This window comes from Leucoraja erinacea, chromosome 22 (genome assembly GCF_028641065.1).
Source record: "Leucoraja erinacea ecotype New England chromosome 22, Leri_hhj_1, whole genome shotgun sequence".
Taxonomy (NCBI): domain Eukaryota; kingdom Metazoa; phylum Chordata; class Chondrichthyes; order Rajiformes; family Rajidae; genus Leucoraja; species Leucoraja erinaceus.
The window spans coordinates 6,914,299-6,938,548 of record NC_073398.1 but is presented as its reverse complement, the minus strand read 5'-3'; the positions used below and the strand labels follow the sequence as shown (position 1 = coordinate 6,938,548).

The following is a 24,250-nucleotide window of genomic DNA, read 5'->3' as shown; positions in this document are numbered from 1 at the left end:
ATTGGGGTTCAGTATTGATGTGGATAGAGAACTGGCTGGCAAACAGGAAGCAAAGAGTAGGAGTAAACGGGTCCTTTTCACAATGGCAGGCAGTGACTAGTGGGGTACCCCAAGGCTCAGTACTGGGACCCCAGCTATTTACAATATATATTAATGATCTGGATGAGGGAATTGAAGGCAATATCTCCAAGTTTGCGGATGACACTAAGCTGGGGGGCAGTGTTAGCTGTGAGGAGGATGCTAGGAGACTGCAGGGTGACTTGGATAGGCTGGGTGAGTGGGCAAATGTTTGGCAGATGCAGTATAATGTGGATAAATGTGAGGTTATCCATTTTGGTGGCAAAAACAGGAAAGCAGACTATTATCTAAATGGTGGCCGATTGGGAAAGGGGGAGATGCAGCGTGACCTGGGTGTCATGGTACACCAGTCATTGAAGGTAGGCATGCAGGTGCAGCAGGCAGTAAAGAAAGCGAATGGTATGTTAGCTTTCATTGCAAAAGGATTTGAGTATAGGAGCAGAGAGGTTCTACTGCAGTTGTACAGGGTCTTGGTGAGACCACACCTGGAGTATTGCGTACAGTTTTGGTCTCCAAATCTGAGGAAGGACATTATTGCCATAGAGGGAGTGCAGAGACGGTTCACCAGACTGATTCCTGGGATGTCAGGACTGTCTTATGAAGAAAGACTGGATAGACTTGGTTTATACTCTCTAGAATTTAGAAGATTGAGAGGGGATCTTATAGAAACTTACAAAATTCTTAAGGGGTTGGACAGGCTAGATGCAGGAAGATTGTTCCCGATGTTAGGGAAGTCCAGGACAAGGGGTCACAGGTTAAGGATAAAGGGAAAATCCTTTAAAACCGAGATGAGAAGAACTTTTTTCACGCAGAGAGTGGTGAATCTCTGGAACTCTCTGCCACAGAGGGTAGTTGAGGCCAGTTCATTGGCTATATTTAAGAGGGAGTTAGATGTGGCCCTTGTGGCTAAGGAGATCAGGGGGTATGGAGAGAAGGCAGGTACGGGATACTGAGTTGGATGATCAGCCATGATCATATTGAATGGCGGTGCAGGTTCGAAGGGCCGAATGGCCTACTCCTGCACCTAATTTCTATGTTTCTATGTTTCTATGTTTACAGAGTATTATGTTTACATATCTGTTGTGCTGCTGCAGGTAAAAATGTAATTGTTCTATTTGGGACAAATGGCAATCAAACTCTCTAGACTTCCTGCATCCAAGTTAGAGCAGTAAAATGGGCACTTTCTTCCATTATACAGATGACTAAAAGCACATTAATTGAAGCAAAAACTCACAATTTTACATGTGGATAACCTGTAGCTCTAAGACCGGGCACCAGGCAGATTTGTCAAGTCCCAGACCTCTAGGTGTCTTTTCGTAACCCCGCTGCCTATTGTAAACATGAGGACTTCCAGCCCTATTGATATCCAATTGACACCAACCGTGCATCTTGCAGCCATTTATCAAGACATATGTTACTGCAATCTATAAGTGTCTTTAAACGCTGGTATACTACCTGCCCCACCCACCTCCTCTGGCAGCTCGTTCCATATACCTACCATCCTCTATATGAAAAAAAATGCCCTGCAGGTTCCCATTGAATCTTTCCCCTCCCACCTTAAACTTATGCCCTCTGGTTCTTACTGGGTACAATATTTTACATTCACCATGTCTATTTCCTGACCATATTATACGCTGCTATAACACCACCCCACAGCCTCCTGCACTACAATAAATAAATTTCACACTCGCATCTTAATCGTAAAGTCATTCAGCACGGAAACAGGCCCTTCGGCCCAACTAACCCATGCCGACCAAGATGTCCCATCTACACTAGTCCCACTTATTTGCATTTGGACCTTATCCCTGTAAACATTTCCTATCCATGTATCTGTCCGAGTGTCTTTTAAATGCAGTATAGTCCCAGCCTCAACTACCTCGTCTGGTAGCTCATCCCATTTACCATTTACCCTCTGTGTGAAGACGTTGCACCTCCCGTCCCTTTGAAATCTTTCCTCTTTCACCTTAAACCTATGCCCGCTTGTTTTAGACACACCTTCCCAGGGAAAATACTTTGGCTGTTCACCTTATTTCTGCCCCCCCTCCTGAATTTATATACAGAGCGCTCTATAATATCGCACATTTCCTTACTGCGAATTGGACATCACATGATTGATGAATAAAGGAACATTATCTGTGCACGTGGGTTGAATAGGTTAGAATGTGATTTCAATTGAGAGCTGAGAAAACAATTTCATAGTTACTTTGACAAGCACGGAGGCGCAGCGCTAGAAGTACTGCCTTACAGCACCCGAGACCTGGGTTCGATCCTGACTACGGGTGGTTGTCTGTACGTTCTTGCTTGTGCGTTCGTCCCGTGGCCAGCATGGGGTTTCTCATTGATCTTCGCTTTACTCCCATTTGGCTTGCTGTAATTGTAAATTGCCCCTAGTTTGTGTAGGACATTGTTAATGTGCGGGGATCGCTGGCCGGTGTAGACACGGTATCCTATAGTAATTCTATCCTACGTACTGGGGACAATTTACAGAGACCAGTTAACCTACAATCCTGTACATCTTTGGCCTGTGGGATGAAACTGGAGCACCCGGAGAAAACCCACGCAGGTCAGGGGAGAATGTACAAACTCCGTACAGACAAGCACCCGTAGTCAGGATCGAACCCGGGTCTCTGGCGCTGTAAGGCAGTAGCTACGCCACCGTGCCGCCCATGATAGATGACATTTTTGTGCAGGTTTAGTGGACGTTTTGTCCATTATAGCTCTTACAAATATTTAAATTTGTGCAGTTATGGAAATCCAGAAATGAGGAGACTTGAGCAAAATATAATCAATGCTAGAATGTTGTGATCATGAATTTTCTACAAAGTTGTCACATGGAAGTGTTAGAAATAATGAGAACATGGAGAGCAAGATTGGAGGGGAGATCCAGGAGTGAGAGGAGTAGTCGTGGGCTTTTGGCCAGAATCGTTATCACAGGGTGGAAGTGTCAAAGACTGAAGGACAGAGCTTGAAGGCTGTAGGACAAAAGTTAAGTGTAGGAAGGAACTACAGATGCTGATTTGTACTGAGGATAGACACAAAGTTCTGGAGTAACTCAACGGGTCAGGCAGCATCTCTGAAGAAAAAGGATGAGTGATGTTTGGGGTCCGAACATCTGAAGAAGGGCTCGGAACCGAAAAGTCATCTATTCTCCAGAAATGCTACCTGACCCATCGAGTTACACCACCACTTTGTGCTTATCTTCAGGACAAAAGTTAAAGCAAATATGCGCAGAAGATTTCATTGACACATATGATGGTGGGTGCCTGGAACACACTGACAGTGGCAGTGGTGGAGGCAACTTCAATAAAAGCATTTAAGAAGCTTTTTGGTAGATTTTTGGATTGCAAGAAATGAAGGGATATGGATCACATGCAGGCAGAGAAGATTAGTTCAACGACGTCATGTTTGGCACTGACATTGTGAGGCCAAGTGCCTGTTCCTGTGCTGTACTGCTCTATGTTCTAGGGGTATTTAATGGTTTGCACAAAGTGCATTTGGGCAGAAAGGGTTTGGTGGGGAGTGGGCCAAATGCGGGCAGATACCTTCTGAACCTTCTGAATTTTGTGGTCGGCCGGGTAGTACTCTGCATATCGCCAACTTGGACAATTTAACATTTTATCAAGCCAATTAACCTACAAACGATAAGACTAGGCCAATATGCCAACTTGGTCGGCATGGACAAGATGGGCTGGTTCTGTGCTGAATAGACTCTATGACTATATTGCTCAGTTAATAGACCACACTGTTTGATGGTGAAAAATCTTTTTTTTTTATTGATATGGAAGTGTAAAAGCAAACATTTGAGAGCTCTGAATATAGAAATTCGAATTTCATATTTACAGTAGTGCAAAAGTGGCTGGTATAAATCCTTAAAGTAGTCCATGTTATTTTGCGTGCACCCATTCATTCTAAATACCCCATGCAGGCTTGCCCTCATTAAGCAAAACATTACAACATATCTTCATTGTGTACAAGTGAAACACGTTCGTTTCAAAGTAATCTCAGCTATATTGTACAATATTTTTTTTTACTATGTTTTTAAAATTCCTTTTGAAGGACATAGACAGTTGCTTCTCATTTGATTTTCCTTTTAAATATTTATCAGTCTTCAAAGTGATAATGAGCAAACATTAAATACAAGTTTCTCAACATTTTACATTAACCAAGACGACAAGGAAAAGGACAATTGATCAGTATATGAGGAGTTAGTACTCGGAGTGTTTTGTTCTGCATTTGACCAGTGAGAATTGTGTTTCTTAATTGTTGGCAAGGCTATATATTTCTATAAACCACTATTTGTAACAGTGTGCTCCACGTTTTAATAAGCCGTGGAAAACTATCTTCCAGTGGAGTGCTAGGAAGGAATTAATAGAAAGAGGCCAAAAAGTAAGAAATGGTCTTGAAGCTCCTCATCAGATCCTCAAGAGGTACCTGTGGAAACAGGGAACCGCAGATGCTGGTTTACACAAAAGGACACAAAGTGCTGGAGTAACTCAGTAGGCCAGGCAGCATCTCTGGAGAACATGGATAGGTGACTTTTTTGGGTCAGTGAATGTGGGGGGGGGGGAGGTGGGGGAGAAAATTGGGAGAGAGGCAGGACAAAGCACGGCAGGTAATAGATGAACATAGGTGAGGGGAGGTTGATAGGAAGATGAGTTGGAACAAAGGCCCACAAGGCTGTAATGTAAAAGGCTTAGTAATTGCTTAATACATATTATTGCCAAATACACCCTGATAATTAACTTGGCATGGAATAGGAGGTCATCAATTATCAAGATATGCATTGTTATTGCTTGGATACCAGTTTGAATAATTCTTACACTCTGAATAGGCTCCATGACTATACTGCTCAGTTAATAGACCACACCGTTTGATGGTGAAAAACCTCTGGTGCAGTTGGTAGAGCTGCTACATCACCGCGCCTGAGATCCCGAGATAGTCTGTGTGGAGTTTGCACGTTCTTCCTGTGACCACGTGAGTTTCCTCCGGCTGCTCCGGTTTCCTCCCACATCCAAGACTTGCGGGTTTGTAGGTTAATTGGCCCTCTGTAAATTGTCCCTGGTATGTAGGGAGTGGATGCGTAAGTGGGATAACATGGAACTAGTGTGAACGGGTGATGGATGGCCAAAGGGCCTGTTTCCATGCTGTATCTTTCACTGGATCAATTGAGCTGGACAGACCAAAACTTCCATCCAATAAAACAGTTGAAAATAGGTTTTGGTATGGAGCTGAAAAATACTGTATCTGAAACTGAACTCATCTGGGACACAGTCAAGGGTGAAGAAAGGAGGTGTGTGAGGTGAAGTGAGGCAGGGGACTGAAGGCTGTGAAGCTTGGGGGCATGGTGACGCAGTGTTAGAGTTGCTGCCTCACAGCGCCAGAGACCCGGGTTCGATCCTGACTACGGGTGCTGTCTATATAGAGTTTGGTGTTCTCCCCGTGACCTGCGTTGGTTTTTCTGGGACTCCGGTTTCCTCCCACACTCCAAAGGCGTACAGGTTGGTAGGTTAATTGGCTTGGTATAAATGTAAATTGTCCCTAGTGTGTGTGGGATACTGTTAGTGTGCGGGGATTGCTAGCCTGTGCAGACTCGGAGGGCCGAAGGGCCTGTTTCCGCTCTGTATCTCTAAACTTAACTAAACTAAACGTAATCTACAGGGGATTAATGTTGAGCAGTGTGGATGGAATATGACATTGGAGCTAAGAGCTACATATCCTGAGTTCACACTAGACCAATCATTCACTTGGCACTAGGTGTAAGCATTGGATAGCTGAAAGTGGAGCAGCCACTGAACCTGTTTGGCTGTGAATAGTTCCAAAAAAGATGAAGGAATGTATGCATCAGCAGAAACAGGTTCCTCCCCAACCCAGTTCTGATCATCGCTCTTTGCCAAGTACAATGTTGTCTGTAGCTTTGATTAATGTACCTGACCTGTGTCAAGTCTGGCTCCAGCGCTTCATGTTTGTCGTTACTAACCACGCAGTCTTAGAATGTATATTCCAATGTGTAAACATGCATCTGTGGCCAAGGTGCGTCTTCAAACACCAGCAAATTTATCATTTAATTGAGTAAATAAATAGTTTACTTTAAAGATACAGCGTGGAAACAGGCCCTTCGGCCCACTGGGTCCACACCGATCAGTGATCACCCTCTACACTAGCACTATCCTACACACTAGGGACAATTTACAGAAGCCAATTAACCTGTATGTCTTTGGAGTGGGGGAGGAAACCAAAGCACCTGGAGAATACCCACGCAGGTCACAGGAAGACGTACAAACTCCGTACAGACAGCACCAGTGGTCAGGATTGAACCTGGGTCTCTGGTGCTGAAAGGCAGCAACTCTACCGCTGCACCAGTACCGCCCAAGCTGAAGCAAGGCGATCTGCAACAAGGAAGGAAGTGTATTGGAATTAACCTCAATCCAATCGCATCATTTATAATATAAAACACCTGAAATAATTTCTGATGATGGCATTTCAATACTTCTGAGTAAAGTTAGAGTAAATCTGTTCAGTCATAAGCAATGGGAATTCTCCAGCACTGATGTGTATTCTACAGTTCATTGAAGTAAAAAAATCTAGAAACGGAGAACTGCAGATACCGGTTAATGCACAAAAGAACGCAAAGTGCTGGAGTAACTCAGCGGGTCAGGCAGCATCTGTGGCGAACATGGACCTTGAAGGGCATCGACCCGAAACATCAACTATCCATGTTCTCCGGAGATGTTGCCTGGAGATGTTGAGTTATTCCAGCACTTTGTGTCTCCTTATGAAGTGACAAATCACTTGTTTTAAACTAATGTTTGCATAGGTTGTGGAGTGTGTCAAGTTTCACCAACAGCCGCTGACTGAGGCAAGAGTGCTGTAGTTTTTATCTTGTTGGAACAGTGCTGGGATGTGACTTTGACCTCAGGAAGACTGCTGTATATTCTATCATTTTTTTTAAATAGCATAAACGCTGGTTGCAGAGATTTTTTTTTAAAACGTGGAATGTGAGAGGTCGGACACATCTACATGTCGGCTTTTACAAAAGATGCAAAGATGCCTCCCTCGTGGGCCAGAAGATTTTCCGGTTTATCGTATTCAAGAATCTTGCCCCGTTTCATCACGATCACCAGGTCGGCCGTTAGAATGGTGTGCACGCGATGCTGTGGGAAGAGGAAGGGCCGTTAGAATGTAGTTTTAGATGACAGATTTTCCATTACACTTTAGAGATGCACAGCTGACACAGACCCTTCCACACCATGTCGACCAGTGATCACCCTGTACGCTAACACTACCCTACACACTAGTGGCAATTTACCATTTTACCAAAGCCAATTAACCTACAAACCCGCACGTCTTTGGAGTGTGGAAAGAAACCGCATCATTCCTGTGGCCATGTGGTCACAGGGAGAACATACAAACTCCCTACAGACAGCACCCGTGGTCAGGATTGAACCCGGGTCTCTGGCGCTGTAAGGCAGCAACTCTACCACGATACAGCCCTAATTATTTGCCAATAAGGTGATGTCTCTGCTTATTGCCCAGCTCAGATCCGCTGAATATAAACCTAAATATAACACTTATATTTTTGATTATGGATCACAGGTTGTATGTTCTTTACATGCTCCAAGAAGGGAGCATCTAGGATATTCGGCCACTCAGCCTATTCTGTATGAGGAACAACATCATCCGGCAAGAACGGCCTGGAACATCGGGCCTCCGTAGAGGCAACTGTGGAGGTCTCAATTGGCCCGACTATGGGGGAACTGGGGTCGGGGACTGGACTTTGTGCCTTCCCTCATAATGGGAACCATTGTGGGGGGATGCTTTCATGTTAAAGTTCTTTAGTATTGTCATGTTTGTATTCTTTTTTTATTTTTAAAAAAATTTTTTTTTTTTTTAATGTGCTGCATTGGCATAACAAATTCCACCAGTCTGGCTGTGTGGTCATTAAAAGAATCAATCAAAAGAATCAATCAATCAATATGTGGGCGCACAGTGCCAGAAACGCAAGTTCGATCCTGACCTCGAATACTGTGTGTATCTGTCTGTGTGTGGAGTTTGCACATTCTCCCTGAGACCACGTGGGTCTCTTCCTCCCATGTCCCAAAGACGTGCGGGTTGTTAGGTTAATTGGCTCTCTGTAGATTGCCCCTAGTGTGTCGGGGGAGGGAGTGGATGAGAATGTGGGATAACATAGAACTTGTGTAAATGGGTGATCGCTGGTCAATATGGACTCAGTGGGCCTATTTGCATGCTGTATCTCTAAACTAAATTAAACTATACTAAACCCGTGTGAACAGGATTTGTCACATGGTCAGCATGGTCTTGCTGGGCAAAGATCCATGCTAGATCATTAAATTAAACGTGATTAGCCAATTCTGTTCATCTTTCTCAGTTGATTTAAAACCATTGATGCACGATAATATAGTTCTCGGATTGATCGATGACAAACCAAATCGTGTTGCGATTAGTGCAATAAGTGCATAGCAAGCTCACACACAAAAATGCAGAGAAGCCGATCCCTTCATACTTTCATCAAACCCCTGATTAGGATCCTGATAGAGTCTGATGAAGGGTCTCGACCTGAAACGTCACCAATTCCTTTTCCCCAGAGATGCTCCCTGACCCGCTGAGTTATGTGTGAGTTATGCTGCCTGACCCGCACATTATGTGACTCTCTTTAGTGAGTAATGCATCAATGGGTTGTGTAACAATGGGTGGTGCAACAATGTACAGTGTTACAATGGGTAGTGCAGAAACAGGAGCACAATGAACTGCAGATGCTGGAATCTTGATCAAAAAACAAACTGCAGGAGTCTCAGCTCCTTATCGCTCCTCTCCTTATCTTACAGCCTGTTGGCATTCGTCTCACCATGTACCAATCAAAGCCCTCTGACCTGTATCCAACTATTACTTGCCAGGCTTTGTCCTGCTCCCACCTCTCCTTTCTAGCTTTCTTTCTCCCTAATACAATCACTCTGAAGACGTCTTGTCCCAACCTGAACCATCTCCTATCCACGAGCTGCATAGAGGCTGCTTGATCCGCTGAGTTAGTCCAGCACTTGGTGTCCTTTTATTTTTAAACACTTCCTTGTGTTGCTCACGTGGAGGCCTCTGGCACATTCCACAGATTAATCACTCCACCCTAGATTAGACACTGCTATTCTCACATGTGACAAGTCACAGTGAGATACGATGTTTTGCATACCTCGGCATGCAAAGAGTCACTACGTAAAGGTCCCCCATTGGGGCAAATCTGTCTTGATTTCAGCTGCCTTGACTCCAGAATTCTCTCTTCCAGCTTCTTAGCCATTCTTGCTCTCTGTCTTTCTTTAAAATATTTATTGGACCGACCCACTTTAACCAAGCTTTCTCCTTCTTGGGTCCTGACAAAGATGCATTTATTTGGAATCCCTCGTAAAGTGCTTCAGGTTATAGGAGTTGTTAAAGTCATTCCATAAATCCAAGTTAATATTGTTGGCTGGGAATTCAATCATTTTCCCCATAATTTATTAAATAAACCTTAAAAGAAAATACTCCTAATATTCACAACTATCAATAATCCTGGTAAAAACAGCCGTGTTTCAACTATAGGGTCTTTTAACTGTAATGGATCAACTTATCCAGAGCTGTTACTGGATGAATGGTTTTCAACTGAAATGTTCCAAGATTATATCTGCAATTTGAAATAACTAATTCTCATTTGAAGTGGGAAGTCAGAACTCTGGATGCATTTTCTCAAGTTGCACAGTTATGTTCCAGATTGGCCTTTTATACAAGTTTCACAAGAATTGACAACTGTTATTAAATTGGCAGCAAAATGTAGGCAGTTAGAAATAAGCCTTTTGGCTCATATCCACCCAGTACTTGGCTTGATTACTGGTTAGAAATGCCTGTACATGCTGCCTGATTAGGGGGAGCAAACATCGTGAGTAAGCTCTGTCATTGTGGATGTGTCACAATAATGTGAAAACAGTTTTAAATGGTTAGTAGTGTTTGCCAAATGAAATTAGTTTGCAATCAGCAGGCAGAACTTTTCAATGTATTATATTGTCTAACAAGTTAAGACATTGATTGAGGAATCCAAAGGGTTACCAGTCAATGTAAAAGTTGTTTTTAGACCCAAAATGCTGGAGTAACTCAGCGGGTCAGACAGCATCTCTGGAGAAAAGGAATAGTTTTGGGTCGTTTTGGGTCAAGATCCTTCTGTTCCTTCCTACACAATAAATTGTTTTTTTGTCTTTTCACAGTCAATATTTACGCTCAGTGCCTCTTTTAATGAATGACAGCTAATATAATTAATTGTGTTTTCAGAGCCAAATAGCATTTAATTCTGAGAAAGTGAGAGAACATAATTTTGAACAATTCCTTTCAATGTCAGTGCAAAACAAACCTGAATCAATATGAACTTGAGAATTCATTGCAGCTCACTTCTTGACAATCAGATAACGTTTGTTTAATAAGTGATCATATAGAGGTGTGTAAAATTATGAGGGGAATAGATATGGTGAATGCACACAGTCCTTTACCCAGGGTAAGGGAATCAAGAACCAGAGCACATAGGTGTATGGTGAGAAGGGAAAGATTTAATATGAACCCCCGAGGCAACCTTTTCACCCCAGAGTGGGGTGATTATATGGAACGAGCTGCCGGAGGAGGCAGTTGAGACAGCTACAATAACAAACATTTGGGTAGGTACATGGATAGGAAAGGTTTGGAGCAGATGTAAAAACAAGGAACTGCAGATGCTGGTTTACATAAAGGAACACAGAATGTTGGAGTAACTCAGCGTGGTCAGTGTTTCCTGGAGAATATATAGATAGGTGACGTTTCGAGTTGGGACACTTCTTCAGTTTCCTGAAGAAGGCTCTCGACCTGAAAAGTCACCTTTCCATATTCTCCAGGAATGCTGCTTGACCTGAATTGACCCCGCACTTTGTGTCCCTTTAAGGTTCAGAGGGATATGGACTAAAAGTAGGCAACTGGGGTGAGCTTAGATAGAGGATCTTCGTTGACATGTACAGGTTGGGTGGAAGGTCCTGTTTCCGTGTTGTAGGACTCTATGCCTTTAAGTGGAAGTTAAAACACATTTATGATAGGATAACTAAGGGGAAGGACTTGAACTTTATTTTGCCTTCCATCACAGTGAGGAATGTGTAGGAGTCACTGTGGTGGATGTTCATGTTCAAATGTGTTTTTGAGTGATCTGTTGGGTTTTTATTTGTATGACTGACCTGGCTAATGAAATTCCTCGTATGTTGCAAAACATACTTGGCGAGTGAAGTGTGATTCTGATATGATAGAACTTTATTTATCCCAGGAGGGAAATTGATCTGCCAACAGTCATAAAATACAAGAGACGTGAAACATGAAATTAAAGTGACGAGTGGAAGGATTGGGGATGTGCAAAGAATGGGGAGGGAGGGGGGAGGAGTTGTAGAGTTTGATGGTCACATGGAAAAAGGATCTCCTGTGGCGTTCTGTTAGTTAGTTTCATAGTCATAGACTGTGGAAACAGGCCCTTCGGCCCAACTTGCCCACACTGGCTAACATGTCCCATCAACACTGGTCCCACCTACCTGCATTTGGCCCATATTTCTCTAGACCTGTCCTGTGCATGTATCTGTGCAAATGTTTCTTAAAATGTTTTATTTATTGTCGTTATTGACAATAAAGGAAATTTAATTCAACTCAAAAATAAATAAATTAATAAATATTTGAATCTAAGTCTTACATACAAAAGTCACACTGCAGAAGCTGTGCCACAGGGACAGCAGTGCACAAAGTGAGCAGGCTTTTGTGTTAACGCAAAGATTCTAGCAGCGAAACAAAGGCAATCAAAGCTGCTGCGGCCATTGCTAATATCCTTCAAGACTACCAACCCAAGGGCTAGCTCCTGTGCATTGGACTCCACTAGGTCTTGAACTTCATCAGACAGGTAATGGGGTTTCCCTCCTGAGAGAGCAATTCTGAGGGAGCACCACTCTCCACTAAAACACCTTTGCAAAAGACTAACAACAGGTCAGTGTCCAGAATGGAGGTCAGACGATGCTGGAAGGAGAAACAGCGGAGAGAAACAAGACAAAAAATAAATGGCGGAGACTGTGAAAGAGAGAGAGAGAGATGGATAATCATATGAATGGAACAGAACATTGTTAAACAATGGAAACATAAAGATAATGATCAGTCATAGAGTCTGTGCCAACATTAAGTACCCTTAAAACATAGAAGAGTACAGCACAGGAACAGGCCCTTCGGTCCACAGTGCCTGTGCCGAACATGATACCAAGATAACTTATCTCATTTGTCAGCACGTGATCCATATCCCTCCATTCCCTGCAGATCCATGAGCCTATCTAAAATCTTAAAGATACTATTGTATCTGCCTCCACACCACCCCTAGCTGCAAGTGACCAACACCCACACCACCCTCTGTGTAAAAAAAAAACTTGCCCCACACTTCTCCTTTAAACTTTGCCCCTCTCACCCTAAAGCAATTCCCTCTAATCTGGGAAAAAGGTTCTGGCTGTCTACTCTCTACATTTCTCATCATATATATACTTATCCGATAGATTTATCATCATATATATACTTATCTGATAAATCTCCCCTTAACCTTAAAAGGGTGGCATGATGGCACTCCTGCATTACAGCGCCAGAGACCTATGTTCGATCCTGACTTTCGGTGCTGTCTGCACGGAGTTTGTACGTTCTCCCCGAGACCTGTGTAGGTTTTCTCCGTGATCTTTGTTTTTCACCCGCACTCCAAAGACGTACAGGTTTGTAGGTTAATTGGCTTGGTACAAATGTAAAATTATCCCCAGTGTACGAAGGATGGTGTTAAGTGTGCGGGGATCGCTGGTCGGCGTGGACTCGGTGTTTCCACGCTGTATCACTAAACTAAACTAAACTTCCAGCGTACCAGAGAAAATAAACCCAAATTTGACCAAATCCACCTTATAGCTAATACCCTCCACTCTAAGTCAGCATTCTGGTAAACCCCATCCTCATCCACTGCAAAGCCTCCACATCCTTCCTGTAATGGGTTGACCAGAATTGCACATAATATTCCAAATGTGGCCAATAAAGCTGCAAGCTCCTGATATTCCTGACTTCATCCATTTGCACTAATCCTAGTTTCTTTTTCCCACATTCTTAACATTCATCCCCAAATTCTATCTCTCATTGGCATAATTCACCATGACCAATTCACTGACCAATTTGCACATCTTTGAAATGTAGGAGGAAACTAAGGCACCCAGAGGAAAACTACTAGATAACACTGAGAATAAACTAGGGTACAGTCCCATTCTTCCAACCTACCTCATTGCGAACATTGGAATTTTCTCCACTCTATCTGCCGTACTTGTGTATGGCTTCATTTGTATTCATGTATAGTATTATCTGATTCGCACCCAACAAAAGCTTTTTAGAAGTTCCTAAGTCAAAGGAGCTGAATTAGTCCATTCGGGCCATCGAGTCTACTCCGCCCTTCAATCATAGCTGATCTTTCTTTCCCTCACAACCCCAATTTCCTGCCTTCTCCCTATAACCTTTGAAACCCTTACTAATCAAGAATACGTCAATCTCCGCTTTAAAAATATCTAATGCCTTGGCCTCCACAGCCTTCTGTGGCAAATCATTCCACAGATTTTACACTTCCACACTTTTATTCAAAACACTTAATTAAACATAGATTTTGTTTTCTTCCTATAATGGCCAAGGGGAACATGCTAATAATGTAACATGAGCGACGGTGAATTGGCAGCCTGCTTTATATCTCACCCAACTCTTAGGCTTCTATTGAGGCAGCCAGCGTTCTTGTTGTCACTCATAGCACACCAGCACAGATAAAGTTAAAATCCACCCCATCATTTTCACTGATGCATTCACTCTAACTTCCAGGCATGAAGATAGCTTTTATTTCTAAACTTGCTGAGGAAGCTTCCAATATTTGGAGAGTACATAGGGGGTTTGGTACTTGACTTCATATCAATTAATGAAAGGCACAAAGGGCTGGAGAAACTCAGTGAGTCAGGCAGCATCTCTGGGGAACATGGATAGATGATGTTTCATATTGGGACCTTTCTTCAGACTGAAGAAGGGTCGTAAAGTCTTACAGTGTGGGAACATTAGTTTCCAAAGCCAATTAACCTACAAACCTGTATGTCTTTGGAGTATGGGTAGAAACCGGAGAACCTGGAAAAAATCCACACAGTCACAGGGAGAATGTACAAATTCTGTATAAACAGCACTCTTAGTCAGGGTCGAACCTGGGTCTCTGGCGCTGTAAGGCAGCAACTCTACCGCCACTGTGCCGTCCTAATCTTTTGCCAGTATCGTTCTGTCTCTGCCTTATGGATTGACATTAATAGCTGTTTTCATCATTTAGATATACATGCCCGATAACTAGAACAACTCAGCAACGAGGAGTGACCAATCAATATAATGCAATTATAAAGATAAGACTGTTATGCTCCAACATTGATTAATGTTCACATAAAATTAAAAGTCAATGTATTGCAACGAGGAATACACAGGGGAGGGGAGCTACAATTGTTTAATACTCAGCGTAAATGTTACACTTACTGCGATTGTCACCACAGTTCGATCGGCAAAGGCTGTCATTACCACTTTTTGCAAGATGCTCTCCTAGTAAAGAAGAACAGATTTAGAAATCATAGCGTAAATGCAGAACTGCCCCAGAAAGAATGGCTTCATGACAAAATTATAAGCAAGATTTATTTTAAGAGAGACATCAATTCTCCCAGAAAAAAAAACAAGTCTCCCTCTCTCAGTATGTTGCAAGACAGAAGATTTGTCTTTTAAACGGTTATCCCCAGTCAGCCATGTTGCGTTTACAAGACACAAGGTGCAGGCGGAACTCAGCGGTTCCAGCGCCATCTGTGGAGGGAATCAACTGGTGACCTTTCTGGCCATGACCCTTCTTCAGGCTGACTGTAATCGGGGATAGAAGGGGGGGAGAAAGCTGGAAAAGAGAGATGGGGACAAAGCCTTGTAAGGGTCTCGATGGGAAATATCGCCAATTCCTTCTCTACATAGATGCTGCCTCACCCGCTCAGTTACTCCAGCATTTGTGTCTACCTGGCAAATGATAGGTGGATACAGGTGGGGGGGAGGGGGTTTGACTAGCAGATGAGTGGAGTAAGTAACAAAAGCTAGAGATAAAAATGAGACAAAAGGGTGTCAGATATGGAGAGGAGTGAAATGGAAAGCCAGATGGAGGGATATAGGTGAGTGTACAAGCAGGTTTAGTATAGACGGCTCTAGGCCAAGTTTGATGATGGGATAACAAGTTTGGGTACCCAATGGTTGTCATGGATGTGGTGGGCTGATAGACTCTATAAATGCAATATTCTTTACAGCTGCAGCCTGCAGTGCTAAGCCCTGAGCTGATTTGAAGTAGATTCACCCTTTGGTGCAGTTTGTATTGGAAGGTTTCCCAGTTTCCAATGACCATTCTGTTGTTCAAAAGAAACATCTACTTTTCTAATGTAAAGAGAACACTTTGAACAATAATGTTCTCTCAAAATAAATCACGTAGATTAAATGACTTTTTTTATATGATAAAGAGATTGTTTCTACTTTTAGGCAATGCAGTTAATGTTCGGTGGGTCAAAGTCAACGATCTAGAATCTGATTCTCATCCTACTTGGCACAATCTAAGTCGTGAGATCATAGACAATGCCTGGTCCATCGACAGCTACTGACCAGCATGTCTAAAAAAGTCATCAAAGATCCGCACCATCCTGGCCATGCTCCCATTTTGCTCCTCCCATTGGGAAGAAGGTACAGGAGCCTGTAAACCATGACCACCTAGTTCAAGAACAGCTTCTTCCAAGGTGTCAAGGGTTACAGGGAGAAGGCAGAGAATGGGGTTGAGAGGGAAAGATAGATCAGCCATGATTGAATGGCAGAGGAGGCTCGATGGGCCGAATGGCCTAATTCTGCTCCGATGACTTATGAACTTATGACGTCCAATGTCCTCAATGGGATAGAGATGAATCAGATAACACCCTAGCTTATGGAAGGATTGTACAGAAACCTGATAACAGAGGGGAAGGAGCTATTCCTGAGCCCGATGGTACCGCTTACGCTTTCCTAAAATATTAATTCATTGTATATTATTTGTTATATATTTATCTGAATATTATTGCATTTACAGGCCTGTTCAGCTGCTGCAAGTAAGGAGTTAATTGTTCTGTCGTTGGTACATATGACAGTTAAACACTCTTGATCTGCACACAAAAGTTGATGAGGTAGACGATTATGTGACGTTGGTGCATTTAGACCATCGGGAGATATTAAGCGTGTTGGGAACGTGAATGATGGGCTGACGAGGATACTGGGAATGTCCTATTGACCACGGGGAATGCTGGCTATGGCCCTAATGATATTGGCCATACCAGCCATGGCTCCATGAGAATGTTGGGAACATCCTGGAATAAATTGGTTGGTGATAGTTTTGAAAGGAGAGTAATAGCCCTCTCCCACTGTACGAGTTCATTCAAGTTGCCCTGATTCGAACTCGGAGATTTACGATAATGGCTGCTCGTCGGTACTCGGGGCTCTCGTGAACATTTTTCAACGTGTTGAAAAATCTGCACGAGTCTTCCCGAGCTTACCTGGCATTAGCGAGTCTTCCCGAGTACCTGCCGTTAGCGTTACGAGTCGCTAAGAGACATCCCCGAGCTCTGACGTACCCGCTACGTTCATTCTACGTGCATACCACAAGTTGATTTTTTTTTAAACTCGGGAGAGCACTTGAATGAACTTGTACAGTGGGACAGGGCTTTAACTATGAAAAAGCATAGCTTTAGCTTAGTTTAGAGATACAGCGGGGAAACACGCCCTTCGGCCCACAAGTCCGCACCTACCAGCAATCACCCCGTACACTCGTTCTATACGACGCAGCCGGGACAATTTACAGAGGCCAATTAACCTACAGGCCTGCACATCTTTGGGACGTGGGAGGAAACCTCAGGAAACCCACGTGGTCACGGGGTGCAGTGCAAACTCTACGCAGACAGCACCCAAGGTTAGAATTGAACCCGGGTCTCTGACGCTGTGAGGCAACAGATCTACCACTGTGCCGCCCCTAATCGGATAGAAAAGTCCAAATCTTTGTTTCCAGTGGCAGGGGTATCAAAAACGAGAGGGCAGAATTCTATGGTGTGACGTACAAGATTTAATGGAGATCTGAGGGGTAAGCTTTTTTTTTTTAAACGGAGTGCCTGACAACTGGTATATGCTGTCAAAAGAGGCAGTGGGTTCAGAAACAATCACCATGTTTAAGAGGCATTTATCAGACACTTAAACCGACAGGCAAGGCCCACAATGCCATGGTCTTAATGTGGGGCAATGGGATTATTGTAGACGGGAAAAATTGTCAATGTGGACGGTGGGCCAAAGGGTCTGTTTCCGTGCTATCTGCTTTTATGACTATGTTTTTATCTGCTGTATCTTGTTTAGTTTAGTTAGTTTAGAGTTTCAGCATTAGAGATTCAGCATGGTAAACAAGATCCCCTTTAAGGGGGCCTACTGAGAGTCTGTGAATCTCGACCAGAGATCGAGGCCCATACTATATTTAAGAGGGAGTTAGACTACTACTATCCTGACATCAGCCATGACTATGGTGGTGCAGGACAATGGCCTTTGTACATGTTTTTACACTAATCCAATAGGGACAATTTGTACATTTATACTAAGCCAATTAACTGACAGTGCTGCACGTCTTTGGAGTGTGAGAGGAATCCGAAGATCTCGGAGAAAACCCACGCAGGACACGGGGAGAATGTGCAAACTATTTACAGACAGCACCCGTGGTCGGGATGGAACCCGGGTCTCTGGCGCTGTAAGGCAGTAGTTCTACTGCTGTGCCACCGTGCGGCCCTTGTGTTATGACGCTGCACCCCGCTTTGTTTGCCAATTAAAAGATGTTATGTTTTACAGCAGGGTAAAATTTGGTGAATTTTTATGTTGTAAATCCTTCAAAGGTGTGTCCTTATCTTTGTGTTCGGCTCTAAGAAACAGCTGGGGGTTTCCTCCGATGCTCAACTCACCGTGGCCATGTCAATGGAAGCTGTGGCCTCATCCATGATCAGAATACTGCTCTTTCGTACAAAGGCCCTGGCCAAACTGAAGAGCTGTCTCTGGCCAACACTGAAGTTCTCTCCACCCTCAGTGACCATGGCATCTATTTGAAGAAAAAAAAACAGCCAGCCGACATAGGGCCAAGAGTTAAACACAAAATTCCAGAACTTTGAAGTCCTGACCCAAAACGTCACCTGTCGATTCCCTCCTGAGATGCTGCCTGACCCGCTGAGTTACTCCATCACTTTGTGTTTTGCTCAAGATTCTGGCATCTGCAGTTCCTTGTGCCCCAGCTTCCTCCCACATCCCAAAGATGTGCAGGTTTGCAAGTTTCAAAATGGACGCAAAGTGCTGGATTAATTCAGTGGGAAGGGCCTGTGAGAATATGCGGGTGTACAGTAGAGTTTTTAATTCAGAGATACATCGCGGAAACAGGCCCTTCGGCCCATCAAGTCTGCATTGAATTGCAATCCCCGCATATTAACACTATCCTACACACACTAGGGACAATTTACACTTATACCAAGCCAATTTACCTACATACTTTGGAGCCTTTGGGGTGTGGGAGGAAACCGAAGTTCTCCGAGAAAATCCATGTGGTCATGGGGAAGAATGTACAGGCAGCACCTGTAGTCGGGATCAAACCCGGGTCTCCGATGCTGCAAGCACTGTAAGGCAGCAACTCTACCGCTGTGCCACCGTGCTGCCCTTGGGCTCGGCTAGGCAGGCTGTATGGTCTCCTTCAGCCGATCTGGCAGTATGATAGCTGTGATTGTGTGCTCTGTACCACTTTCCTAGTGATTTTCCCATTCCTCCCTCCCATCCAGTCCTCGATTAAGAGCAATTGCTATGATGTTAACAGTATCCTCTATAGGATAGACTGATACAAATTACCTGTTTGAATATTTTTGTTTCCCTCTATTACTTTCCTTTCTATGAGTCCAATACCTACTTTGTGAATTCTGTTCTTTTTTAAATATCAATAGGAACTCTTAAACCATAAAACATAGAAACACCCAGGAACAGGCCATTCAGCCTATAATATCAGTGCCAAACATAATGTCAAGATATACTAATCTCTTCAGCTTGCACATGATTCATATCCCTCCATTTCCAGCATATCCATGTGCCGATCTAAAAGCCTCTTGAACACCGCTATCATATCTGCCTCCACCACCACCCCTGGCAGTGCGTTCCAACTACCCACCACCCTCTGTGTAAAAGACTGGCTTCACTCATCGCGGAGAGGCACAGGGGCGCATAACGGTAGAGTTGTTGCCTCACAGCACTGGAGATCCGGGGTCGATCCTGACTATGGGTACTGTCTGTACGGAGTTTGCACGTTCTCCCTCCGATTTCCTGGATTTTCTCCGGGTGCGACGGTTTCCTCCAACATTCCAAAGACGTGCAGATTTGTAGGTTAATTGCCTTCTGGAAATTGTCCCTACTGTGTAGGATTGAACTAGTATGCGGGTGATTGCTGGTCGGCATGGACTTGGTGGGCTGAAGGGCCAGTCTCCGCGCTACATCTCTAAACTAAACAAAACTAACTTAAACTAAACATCGCTCTCACTAGGTTTTTTTGTATTTCTGCCTAACTCTATCAGTTGTAATTTTTAATTTCTTATTAATGAATTTTTCACTCCAACTTTGAAAACTTTGCTTCTTTTTTCCCCACTATTTTGTCCAATTACTCAACGGCCCCAAAAATATTTGTAAAACAAATCTGTGCATGGTGCCAAAAAGATTGTCAATTCTGTGAACCCGCTGCAGATTACTGGAAGTGAATAAGCTCTGCACAAGCTTCACATGTTGGGAATGGTCCCATGAGGCATTTGACAAAGATGGATCTGTAACATAATCTGAGTCATCATTTCATATCTTAAAATAAAGACGACAGCTTTGGAAAATTAAACATGATCCATATCAGTCAAACTCTCTCAGGTCAAATGCAGACGGCAACAAATACATACTGTGTAGGAAGGAACTGCAGATGCTGATTTAAACCGGAGATAGACACAAAATGCTGGAGTATCTCAGCGGATCAGGCAGCATCCCTGGAGAAAAGGAATAGGTGACGTTTTGGGTCGAGACTCTTCTTCAAGTATCGACCCGAAACGTACTTGACACTAAAACATACTTAGGCCGGAACTCAGATTATCAGTCACAAAGAGTTGGGAAACAGGCCATTCAGCCCATCATGTCCGTGCTGAGCAGTGGGCATTTCTTCATATTAATCTCATCTCCCATTTCTCAGAGGGTGGGTATATGGAATGAGCTGCTAGAGGACATAGTTGAGGCAGGTACCATAAAAGCAGTTAAAAGATATTGGGACAGGGGCATGGATAGGAAAAAGTTAGACGGATATAGGTCACACAAGAGGCAAATGGAACTAGCAGGAGAGTGGGGTTGAGAGGGAATGTTAGATCAGCTATGATTGAATGGCGGAGGATACTCGATGGGCCGAATGGCCTAACGCTGCTGCTATGACTTATGAACCTATACCATACATAGATACAATCAATTCAAACTCAGGTACAATAGGTAGAGCAAAGGGGAAGATACAGAGTGAAGAATATAGTTTGCAGCATTGTAGCACATCAGTTCCTGAGACAAAGTCTAATGTCCGCAATGGGATAGAGGTATATATCTCTATGACTTATAGAATTGTACAGCATGGAAATAGAGCCGCTACCTCACAGTGCTAGAGACCCGGGATCAATTTTGACCCTGGTTGCTCTGTGTACGGAGTTTGCACGTTCTCCCTGTGACCGCGTAGGTTTCCTCCGGGTGCTCCGGTTTCCTCCCACATCCCAAAGATGTGCGGGATGGTTGTCTAATTGGCCCTCTGTAAATTGCCCCCCCCCCTAGCGTGTAGATAAGTGGTAGAATCTGAGGAAATCTGGGGCAAATGAACAAAAATGGGATTAAATAGGATGAGTGGTTCTGGAAATAGTTCCAGAACCAGGGGCCACAGTCTAAAAATAATGGGGAAGCCATTTAAGACTGCGGTGAGAAAAAACTTTTTCGCCCAGACAGTTGTGAATTTGTGGAATTCCCTGCCACAGAGGGCAGTGGAGGCCAAGTCACTGGATGGATTTAAGAGAGAGCTCGATAGAGCTCTCGGGGCTAGTTGAATAAAGGGATATGGGGAGAGGGCAGGCATGGGTTATTGATTGGGGACGATCAGCCATGATCACACTGAATGGCGGTGCTGGCTCAAAGGGCCGAATGGCCTCCTCCTGCACCTATTTTGTATGTTTCTATGTTTCTATGAGTGTAATGGGTGATCAATGATCGACACGGACATGATGGCCTGAACGGTCTGCTCTGTGCTGTATCTCATTGCGACTCTGTGACTATGACTGTGCCAAATACATGGGGCCAACCAGATTAATTGTTCAGTGTTAATTCGTCCCGAGTGTGTAGGTCTGAGTGGGAGTATGCGGGGAAAGTTGATGGAAACATGGGAAGAATAAAATAGGATTCATGTAAATGCTTTCATGGTCGATGACTTTTCTCATGCAACATAACTTTCTGACTTCCTACTCTGAGCTCTTTCATGGGAAGAAGCTAGCAGACGGACAAAGAAAAATATTTAACAATATTCCCCTGCATAATAAAATAAAATCAGCCACAATCCATAATGAAATACAACAGCAACTCATAGGGCATAGATCAGTACAGCACAGGATCAGGCCATTCTGCCCACAATGTCTGTGCCGAACATGATGCTAAGACCAATTCTTATCTGCCTGCACATAATCCATATCCCTCTATTCTCTGCATATCCATGTGCCTGTCCAAAAGTCTCTTAAACGCCACTATCGGATCTGCCTCCACCAACACCATCACTACCCCAGGTATCCACCACCCTCTTTATAAAAAAAGACCTGCCATGTGTTCCTCCCTTAAACTTTGCCCCTCTCACCTTGAGGCAATGCCCACTAGTCTTTGGCATTTCCACCCTGGAGAAACTCTGATGCCTGGGAATCTCTGGACTATTCAAAACGGCAACGAATCATTCAAGATGGCGATGACAAGACGGTGATGATGTAATGGCGACATGGGAAACCCCAGCGTAAATGATAGGGAAAGCTCACCACCCAACAATGGTCCATCCAAACGTCCCCTCAGGCACTCCGGCCCCATTTGTGGAGACGTCCTCAGTTCTCACAATGGTCACAACAGAAGAAAGGTCCCGACCCAAAACGTCGTCAGTCCATTCCATTCCCTTCCCAGATGCCGCCCGACCCGCTGAGTTCCTCCAGCACTTTGCGTTTTGCTCAAGATTCCAGCATCTACACACCTTGCGTCCCCACAATCAGGTCTTGAGTTTATCTAAAACAGGCTATCAATATTTTTCTGGGTCTCAAGGAAAGTAGAGATAGTTTAGGAAAATAGTAAAAGGTAGAAGATCAGCCATGATCCAGAAGGTCTGGATGGTTGATTCCTGCTACTATTTCCTATGTTCTTATAAAACTAGTATGGAAGCCCGTCATTCTCAATCCTAAAAGATTGCCTCAGTGAAAAGATGACACCAAAGGGATAAAATGAAGGTCTGGACAGTCTTTGCTTCCAATTGGAAGCCTCTCCTTACCAAGAAAGTAAAGATAAGACCTACCTCGGCAAACTTTTTTATGGTGCGCTGCTCTAGTGTACATTGTTATCTAATGGATCGAAATAGAGTGGATGGAGAGAGGATGTTTCCAGTAGTGGGAGAGTCTAGGACCAGAGGGCACAGCCTCAGAATAAAAGGATGTACCTTTAGAATGGAGGTGAAAAGGAATGTCTTTAGCCAGAGGATGATGAATCTGTGGAATACATAGCCACAGACACCTGTGGAATTTGGCTATTTTTAAAGCACAGATGGATAGGATACTGATTAGTAGGAGCCTACGAGGTTGCGGGGAGAACGCAGTAGAGAGGGAAAAATAGATCTGGCATGTTCGAATGGTAGAGCTGACTCGATTAAACGAATGGCCTCATTTTGCTTCTATTTCTTTGGGTAAAAACAAACTAATCTTCAATCTGAGCAGCAGGGATACCATGTAATGGTTTGTGAGGAACCAAACTGAACAGTGACACTGGTCTGTCCTGTGAGGACCAGCAGTGAGTCGCCGAATATGAATCTCAGAGAAGGTTTATGGATGGATACAGGGCAGTTTGTCCCTTATAACGGAAGGTTATTCAGACTGGGCTTGTACCTACTGGAGTCTAGAAGAATACGAGGGGACATATGAGATCTTGAGGTGTTTTGGCAAGATAGATGTGGAGAGGTGTGGAGAGGTCTGGGGCAGCACATCAGTAGAGTTGCTGCCTTACAGCGCCAGAGACCCACGTTCGATCCTGACTGGATGCTGTCTGCACAGAGTTTGTACGTTCTCCCTGTGATCACGTGGGTTTCCTCCAGGTGCTCCAGCTTTCTCCCACACTCTAAAGACGTACAGGCTTGTAGATCAACTGGCTTTGGTTAAAATTGTAAATTGTCAAGATAGTTCAAGTGTACGGGGTGATCGCTGGTCGATGCAGACCCAATGGGCCAAAGGGCTTGTTTCCACGCTGAATGTTTAAAGTCTAAAGTATGTTTTCAATTCTGTGAGAATCTAAATTTTGGGGTCACTGAGTAAAAAATAAGGATCATTATTTATAGGACAGCTGAAATTATTATTTTTTTTCTCTTGGGATTCAAGAATCTTTGGAACTCTCTCTCTGAAATCTTTGAGTACTTTTTAAGGCAGAGTTAGAGAAATACTTGAGCAAAACGACAAAGAGCTGCAGTAACTTAGCAGGTCAGGCAGCATGCAGGAAACATAGAAACATAGAAAATAGGTGCAGGAGTAGGCCATTCGGCCCTTCGAGCCTGCACCGCCATTCAATATGATCATGGCTGATCATCCCACTCAGTATCCTGTATCTGCCTTCTCTCCATACCCCCCCGATCCCTTTAGCCACAAGGGCATCTAACTCCCTCTTAAATATAGCCAATGAACTGGCCTCAACTACCTTCTGTGGCAGAGAGTTCCAGAGATTCACCACTCTCTGTGTGAAAAATATTTTTCTCATC

At 43.8% G+C, this 24,250-nt stretch overlaps 1 protein-coding gene across 1 annotated transcript in view; it reads right to left on the bottom strand.

Moving 5' to 3' along the window:
* Positions 1–3,831: 3,831 nt before the first annotated feature.
* The window catches only part of LOC129707672 (ATP-binding cassette sub-family C member 9-like), a 154,307-nt gene continuing 133,888 nt past the window's right edge, over positions 3,832–24,250 (bottom strand). Inside the window, exons 38-40 of the mRNA XM_055652854.1 lie at positions 18,153–18,286; positions 14,659–14,721; positions 3,832–7,229 (exon numbers count right to left, since the gene is read on the bottom strand). Coding sequence (XP_055508829.1) covers positions 7,092–7,229; positions 14,659–14,721; positions 18,153–18,286 — 335 coding nt within the window. The 3' untranslated portion in view covers positions 3,832–7,091. The remainder of the gene's footprint in view (positions 7,230–14,658; positions 14,722–18,152; positions 18,287–24,250) is intronic.